This window comes from Oenanthe melanoleuca, chromosome Z (assembly GCF_029582105.1).
Source record: "Oenanthe melanoleuca isolate GR-GAL-2019-014 chromosome Z, OMel1.0, whole genome shotgun sequence".
NCBI lineage: Eukaryota > Metazoa > Chordata > Aves > Passeriformes > Muscicapidae > Oenanthe > Oenanthe melanoleuca.
Genome location: NC_079362.1, coordinates 54,641,477 through 54,649,754, shown reverse-complemented (window position 1 = coordinate 54,649,754; position 8,278 = coordinate 54,641,477). Strand labels below are relative to the sequence as shown.

Below are 8,278 nucleotides of genomic sequence, written 5' to 3'. Positions count from 1 at the left end.
TGGTGAAATGCAAATGTATCATGGGAAGATGTAAATTTGTTTTACAGTGTGTGTGCTCCTTCATAAATGAACAATACTGCAGTTACAGCCCATGCTCAGCTTGTAAAAGACATTTTTTGTGATCCATTAAGCATCATTTGACAATGCCCTCTGTGTTGCTCCAAAGTAAATAGCCTTTCAGTCCTCAGACGTCTGGTGAGTGGTTTGGTTTAGTGATGCCAAGGGCAAAGGAGGACTGAAACTGGAGGACCTTTCGTCATGAAGCACTGAACCAAAGGAATGCTCCTGCATCGTGCTTTTTGTAGTGAGACTCTGGGATCCTGGTGGGACAGCTCTTAGGGCCACCCTGCTTCCAGAAATTTTGGCAATGATGGAAGGACCCATGGGAAAATTCTGCCAGTAGTCAAGGCCTCTGATAGCTTGTAAGCATCTGATATATTGTAAAATATCCTTAAGGGTATTTTATTGTACTGAGAACTAGAAATTTCTTTTGTTGTTTGATGCTCTCACCTGATAATTTAACTCAGCATTCTCCCTGTATCCTTGTGCTGGGACAGAGCTAGGACTGTTCATTTTCCCAGGGTTACTTCTGAATTTAAAACTCTCACTGTACTCCCTCCCTTTGTATTTCTTCCTTCCCCCTTCCTCGAAGCTGAAGTGCCATTTCTGACTGTCCTTTTAAAAGTCATTATCTACAGTTGTTTTAAAAGTGTATAGTAATTTTTAAAGTAACTATCCTATCTATTCAGCAGTCCTTGGAGCTTGTTCTCCCTTCCTAGCTCCATTTTGAAAGAGAGTATATTAAAAATGCACACTGTGTTAACACCTTTCTGAACTTCAACTTAGATTGTGATACAGTTTCTTTTGGCTTTCTCTTTTCAGTTCTTTCCTAATGGTTACTAATGCTTAATGTAATGTTTTGGGAGTTTTAGTTTGGTGACTTCTTTGCATAATATTGCACTACCTGCCTAGAGAGCTCAGGTCTGGCAACAGGTCAAAGCCTGGCTTTGTGTATGTGAAAGTTAGGATTGTTTTATCTACATGATTCTGCATTTATTATCTCTCTAGTATTTATGTTTGTTTGTTTTACTCACATGCAAGTCATAAGATGTTGCTACAGTGCTCTCCTGTCAGCTTTTTTGCTTTTCCAGGATGTTATGTCCACAGTTTTTGGGAGTGGGAGGTCTAATATACTGCTCAAGAGAAGGTCTGCCACAGGTAACAGTCTTCAAAGGCCTTAAAGTGTCCTAAAGAAGATAAAGCCTATTCCTAGGAGGACTGGAAAGGTTTGGCTCAGCCAAACAGCTCTGAACCATTCCATTGCCGTTTGCAACCTCTTGTTTACAACACATTCAAGGTAGAGAAAATTTCATTTTTTCCCCACCCTGTTTAATTCTGAATCCAAAAAGGCAAAAGATGCAAACATTTCTTGAGAATGTTTTAAGCAACTTATCACTCCATTCACATGCTGCTCTCTAGATTTTAGGGCAAATTTGAAAAGAAGTGAGGCCCAAGTCTATTTTGTCTCCTCTTTATTTTCACTTTTATACAAAAAAAAAGTCTGACATAGTCACATCAATGAGAACAAAGCTGCAGTGTGCACTCTGACAACAAAAACATATAAGGATTTAAAATACATTGTTTTACTGTTTGCAATAGCAATGTTAGTTTGCTTTTACTTTTTAAATATCCCCAACACCAAATTGCTGCGCTTGAAACTCTTGGAAGTCCTCTGGGATGGTGTCTGAAAACAGGAAAATATGCAAAATTTCAATCTCTTCTGACAAAATTAAGGAGAACTTAAATTAGCCACTACTCTCTTTTTAGGTAACATGCTTCTCTTTTGTTTACACATTAAGAATGAACAGGGAATGTTTTCAGTTTCAGCTGTTTACCACTGAAAAACATGAAAAGGCTAACAAGGCAGTGAGTGCTACAGTGCCAGCCCACAAAGGAGTACAGTCTTCAAATCACGTATCTCTGAAAACTTTGTGACTAGCACTCTTAAATTTTTATCAATAAACACTAACCAGACAGGCAAGTGCTTGTCTTGCTCTGCTTGCCAGACACATTTGTAGCATCAGCATCTCTGTTTTTCATGTATCCTAATTCAACTTCGTGATGGTTTCCCAGGCCAGAAGAAGAGACAAAAAGCATTAACCCCAGGACCAATAGCAACTGACAAAGACTTGAGACTTGAACAAAGGAGCTGGAGATGAATCAGTGTCATAAGAGCAGCTACAGTTCTGTTTGAAGTGTTATTTACAGTCTGCCTTTGCCAGATCCCAGAACATTTTATCTGGACAGCCACAGAGCAACCACAGAGTAAAAGCTGCAGCCAACAATGGAGCCACAGCAACAAAGCTGAGCTGCATGACCTCAACTTCACTCTGATTATTTTCACCCTGATGTAGGAGAAGTAGCTCTAAACTAAAAAAAAAAAAAAGACACATGTATAAACACAGTACGTAGAAAAAGGAGTTAAGTCCTTTCCTTTTTGTTGAGCACCTTTAAAAGGCTTGAAAGGAATTTTTCCACATAATGTAGGAACTTCTCTGATAGGAAAACAGAGATACTGTGGGACTTCAGTCTTTTTGAGTGGATTTTATTGACTTCATGTAGCTCCTGCAGCAATGCTGCTTGCCTGCTCCTGCCGTGTAAGTGTGACTCAGTGGCAGCTTTGATACATGCTTTCTGGAAACCACAATACTGTGGAAAATACTTACCAAGTAATTTTTATTAGTAAGCACGACTGTCTAGAAGTTCCCTGATTAACTGTGACTCCAAGAGCCAGCCTAAGTGTACTAAGTGTCCAAGTACCAGAGTCCATCAGCATTACAGGCCACAGAGTGGCCATGTCCCCTGCAGTCCTGGACTGGGCTTCTCAGATCCACAGAAAGCCAAGATCCAGAGAAACTATTCCAACTTGGCTGGTAGATTATTTTCCAAAGGCTGAGTATCGATGCTGAGAGGAGAGGCAGTTATCTGAACTGCTGCTGGGACAGAAATACCCTGAAATGATCAGCTTCTGTGTAAGTGATGAAAGTTTTAGTTATTTTATACAGTGGATGATCAGGGCTAAGCTAAAAGGCTCCTGCCGCAAGAGAAATGAGCTAGAACACTCCCACGGAATCAGGAGCATTCCTCCATGGGAGGAAAGGCAGCTTATGATCTTGTCCCTCCACACACAGGACCAACCAGCAAGTATACAAGGGACAGTGATGCCTGATGCCTGAGCTCACTGGCTCTCCAGGTGTATTCCATCTTGTATTCAAAGCTCAAGGCATCTACATACATGATGGCATCAGTGTATTTATTGTGTGTGTACAGCTCTCACAGTCAGTTGGTTTTATATAACATTCCTGATTCTCTGATGACAGCTATTCCCCTCAGATGGCACATTCTCTGTAGCAGAGTGACTGCTCTTGGAGGAGCAGCTGTGAGGTGTTAGTTCCTGTCAGGCTGGGCTACGTGTGCTGCTGGTGTCAGGGGAGGCATTTCACAGCTGTGAATAACTTGTAAAGGAAGGGCAAAGTTAAAAACACTAAATGGCTTAATCCAACAGCCTTACTACCAGTTCTTCATTGTTACTTGCTAGTTGTTAGCTAAAATGGTGTAAGAGGAACATTACCATTGCAGCGATATTTCAGGTTGGACCAAATTATGTTTTCCTGAGAGAAGCAGAAAACTCCAAGCCGTCCGCCACGCATTGTGGTGTCTATAGTTACACCAGAGTCGGCCACTAGGTCAGAGCCTTCATAAAATCTTGCCCTTAATGAAAGCAAACAGAAGCTCTATTAGGTCTTTTCTAAGGCTGCAACATTCCTGAAAGTAATGTTGTTATCCATGGAGACTCTATGCTTGGACATGCTATCCCTCCCATCTAGCCCAGGGGAGAAAAAGCAGTTAAGGGAGCTCCTGTGTAGGCTGGGAACTGGAGCAATGTTGTATGCTGGCAAGAGCCAGACAAGGGAGGATTTTTTGAGGGGTTTCTGCATATGCTAAAAAAGCTTTGGAATTTTTTTTTTTTCCTGTAATCAGTTCAGCTGAGCGCTTTAGCTCTTGAAATTTTCCATAGCCAGTAGAGACAGGAGAACCAGACTAGATCAGTTGAAGAAGGCTAGATGGATATTGTCTTGCAGAGTTTGAAATTTGAAGATGAACTTTTTTTTTTTTTTTTGTAATAGGAAAAGTTTCAAACAAACCATTGTGATCTTAAACTTGTCTGTGAGAATTCTTTAAAAATGCCAATATGATTAACTCCAGGAACTGTTTTGCTGATCTAGCATCTTCTTGTTAGAAAACTCATCAGCAAATTCCCAAATAGCCTGGTGAAAGCTATGCCCCACCAGTTTCCCAGTGTGTGTTCTGTATTGAGGGCTTGAGCAGGACCACACTGGAGAAAGCTGAGATGTTTGTTGCAGCAATGCCCACATCAAGCCCTCAGCCTATGGGATACTGGATAAATAACCCAGAGGACAGTGAACCTGGAGGGCCTTGTTGTGGATGAGGATGCTGCTGATACATTTTTGCACCCAAGAAAAGAGCAAATGGTGAAAGGAATGGAAGTTCCTACGTATTTTCATAAAATAAGGAAAAAAACCCAAATCCTGTTATGTTTCCAGTTTTATTTACTGATTTGCTGAGGCAGTTCAGAAGTATCTGTACAATGAATAGAACTTGTTGTCTTGCAAATTTCCATGGGAGAGGCTGGCTCAAAAGACTTTTTTTCTTACGCTCCCCTGAAGCCAAGGAAAACCTTTGCTAGACACACAGTGGTCTGTGGCATCTGGCCTAAAACAGACCGCAGTGAGAGTGGACAGAGGGCTGACAGAGGCTTGGTTCAGGCCTGGCTGGCCTTAGTTTTAAAGCATTCTGTGACACAGACTGTACTACCTTCCCCAGTTACAGGGAGCATTACTTTGGCTGGTTGGAGAGACTGCAGCCATAGGAGATGTGTGGTCATGCAGCAGCTTCACTAAGTTCTTGGTCTAAATGTAAGTTGCCACCCAAGCTCTATTTACTAGGGCACAATAATTGACTGTATAAATGTTCTTAATCCATTTTTGTGTAAAAGGCAATCATGCTCACTCCAATTACCACTGAATATGATGCTCTGCACTAGAGAAGTGGAATAATTATGCCATCAAGTTACTACATCCCAACTGCAAGGTGGTAATTTTCTTGTGGAAAAGCTGACTTACTCATATTTCTGTTCTATTATAAGGTTGAAAGACCTGAGATGATCATGCCAGGGTAGTAAGTTTTTTGCATTTTAACATCAGCCTTGATCTACAAGTATAATTCCTGCTGATTTCTCTGCTGAATGTTGCAGGGTAAAATGTTTAATCCTGAATAATATTAATATTTATTAATATTAATTAATAATATTATTAACTTTTTTCCCAAAAAACTCCCCCAAAAAGAATATGTAACATGCTTTACAAATCTTTCACAAACTTTCTGACTATATGCTGAGTAATCTTGAATCTGTCACATGAGGATTATTACTTGTTAGTTAGAATCTCAACTTTTAATTGGACAACTTTGATTTTGTTATCCTAGAACACATAAATGAACTATCCCAATTCCAACAAAAATATTCTAAAATATCAAAATTAAGGAGATTTTAAATATGTTGCTTTTCATATCAGTGGCCAGTAGCTTGGGAAACAAGATTTTAAAGCCAGAAAAGAGCTCATCAGGGTAAGACACAGTTAAAAGAAACAGATGGTCCATACAATGAGGTTAAACTTGGAATTGTCTAGGAAAAGAGCTGCAGGCTGAATTCCGAAAGTCTAATTTGTTATAAGCCTTCATCAGTACAAAGCCCAGACATAACACAAATTCTCAGGTTACAATCTGAATCAGGTGTTGAGAAACTACAGTTTAAGCAGACACGTATCTGTACTCACCTTATCTATCCTTTCCTCTCTTACCTGATGTAACCGATCTGAGGTCTGTGCTGCAAGAACCAGCGATAGGAGACTTTGTCTTTCCACCCCACATTTCGGGGGTCCTTCCACAGCAGCCTGACCTGATCATTGGTGTCCCCTGTGTGCCAGAGGGAGTTGCGGAGGTGCTCGCCAGGACCTGTCTTGGATTTCACAGCCTGCAAAAATACAATTTTCCAACACTGACTACAGAGAAAAGTCACTTTTAGGAGCCATGGTTTTTTTTTTTTAGCAAGGAGCAGGTCTGCAGAAGCATCCTCTCTGCTGCTAACAGGCCCCTAACTTCTGTTCTACAGCCACAGCCACTGCCTACATGGACAAAGTGACCAGCTGGATACCTGGACAAAGGAAAAGGAGGCAATCTAACAGTCAGGGTCAGAGCACAATCACTGCAGAGGCTAAATGCTCCAGCTGATCAGAAAGGCGAGATGAAGTTCCTTAAAAAACAGTGCTATTAAAAGGGCTGTGTAGCAGCTGCCTGGCTTAACCATGGCTTACACATGGCATGATGACCTAGCCCATGGCCAGCACAGGGCAAGATGGCATAGCCAGGCTGCAGAGAGCACTGTGTCCTTAGCTAGGAGCCACCACTGGTACCTTTAGCTGAATGCCGGGCTCTGCAACAGCTCGGAAGGGAGTTGCTTGCCAGTACGTCTGTTCCGTCTGCTTCCACATTACTACATAGAAGCTAGAGCTGTCTTGATAACCAAAAATAAAGCCAGCATAGTCGTCATCTGTCACTGTGTTCACATGAAAAGTGCCCTCAAAGTCAACGCCATTAAAAGCCGTGTAACCTAGGATAGACACAAGTTAAAAACAATTCTGCAGAACACATGTTCATATTCTGTGCATTTTCTGCTGCAAAACTTGAATCTCAGAAGAGGCTACATACCAACAGCAAGGCCAGGATCACTGTTCATAGTCTGCACAATTTCCATCCCCTGTAAAAGTAAATTCAGGATGGTTAGTATGTGTGGCAAGCTGGATTGGCTAAGCCTGACAGCCTTTTCTGGTCTCCCTCTAGAATCGCCTTCATCCCTCTCTTCTCTTTGCTCACAACGTATTTGTGATGCTTGGAGCTCTGAACTAAAATCAATGGGAACTATAATCAAATATGAATGTTTCAGCTGCTTGCATAGCCTGGGTCGGGAATGATTTGTCGGTTTTCCTAGTGCAGAATTAGTCATACCAATATTTTCATACTTTCTTTCCCTACTACAATCTTCTGGAAATCTGAATTTTGCCAAAACTGGGGTGCAGGGGAAGAGGGTTGTGGGAGGAAGAGAGCTTTTCCTAGGCATAGCTCATACAGTTGGATCACAGAGTTCAGGATTCAACTGACTGCCAGGACTGGGTTAAGGAAGATGTATACATCCCAGCTGGCTTGGCAGAGACTTTTGCAATGGGAAAAAACTGCATGAGCCCTGTGACTCATAACACATTAACCTCCAGAAGGCTAGAATTTGTTAGTGTAAGTAAGTTACTGGACTTCATGTAGGAGTACTGAAGTGCTGCATCCAGCTCTGGGGTCCCAGCACAGGAAGGACATGGACCTGCTGGAGGGAGTCCAGAATTGGTCACCAAGATGATTAGAGGGATGGAGCACCTCTGCTATGAGTTGCTGAGAGAATCGGATTTTTTCAGCCTGGAAAAGAGAAGGCTTTGGGGTGACCTAATTGTGGCCTTCCAGTACTTAAAGGGAGCCTGCCAGAAGAGGGATATTTTACCAAGAGCATGCAGTTTCAGGACAAGGGGCGATGGATTCAAAGGAAGAGCAAGTAGGTTTAGATTAGGTATGAGGAAAAAAAATTTTATTGTGAGGGTTGTGAGGCACCGGAACAAGTTGCTCAGAGAAGCCCCAAACCTGGAAGTGTTCAAGACTGGAGCTCTCAGAAACCTGGTTAGTGATGCATGTCCCTGCTCATGGAAGGTTGGGGTTGGAATGAAATGAATTTTGAGGTCTCTTCCAACCCAAACCATTCTATGATTCTATGAAATGCTATGTTATTTAGCATGTCAGACTTTTAACTTACTGGAAGGATTAATGAAATTTATTTGCTACAGAAATATTTCAACAGGGTAACACGTCTGCCTTCTGGCAGCAGTGCAATCCACCCAGAATAAGTTGGCCAGCATGTAGCTGTTTTAGATTATTAGAAGCATCAATTTTGCTAGCTTGAAGGCTATCAAAATGAAAATTCCTTCATTATTTCTCCTGGAAGTAGTCTTCTAACCAACAGCTTCCACTTCTCATGTCCGCCAGAGGTCCAGCAATTATAGAGCCAATTTTATTGTGGTTTTCAAATTATCTTTTTCAGACAGGT

The 8,278-nt window shown here is 41.6% G+C and overlaps 2 protein-coding genes across 2 annotated transcripts in view; one reads left to right on the top strand and one right to left on the bottom strand.

The window, feature by feature from the left end:
* Positions 1-8,278, top strand: part of SERINC5 (serine incorporator 5) — a 74,150-nt gene that overhangs the window by 42,640 nt on the left and 23,232 nt on the right. The gene's annotated exons all lie outside the window — the stretch shown is intronic.
* THBS4 (thrombospondin 4) overlaps positions 1,494-8,278 on the bottom strand; it is a 38,528-nt gene continuing 31,743 nt past the window's right edge. Inside the window, exons 18-22 of the mRNA XM_056513167.1 lie at positions 6,847-6,895; positions 6,552-6,748; positions 5,940-6,112; positions 3,632-3,771; positions 1,494-1,744 (exon numbers count right to left, since the gene is read on the bottom strand). Of these exons, the coding sequence (XP_056369142.1) occupies positions 1,683-1,744; positions 3,632-3,771; positions 5,940-6,112; positions 6,552-6,748; positions 6,847-6,895 (621 nt within the window). The 3' untranslated portion in view covers positions 1,494-1,682. The remainder of the gene's footprint in view (positions 1,745-3,631; positions 3,772-5,939; positions 6,113-6,551; positions 6,749-6,846; positions 6,896-8,278) is intronic.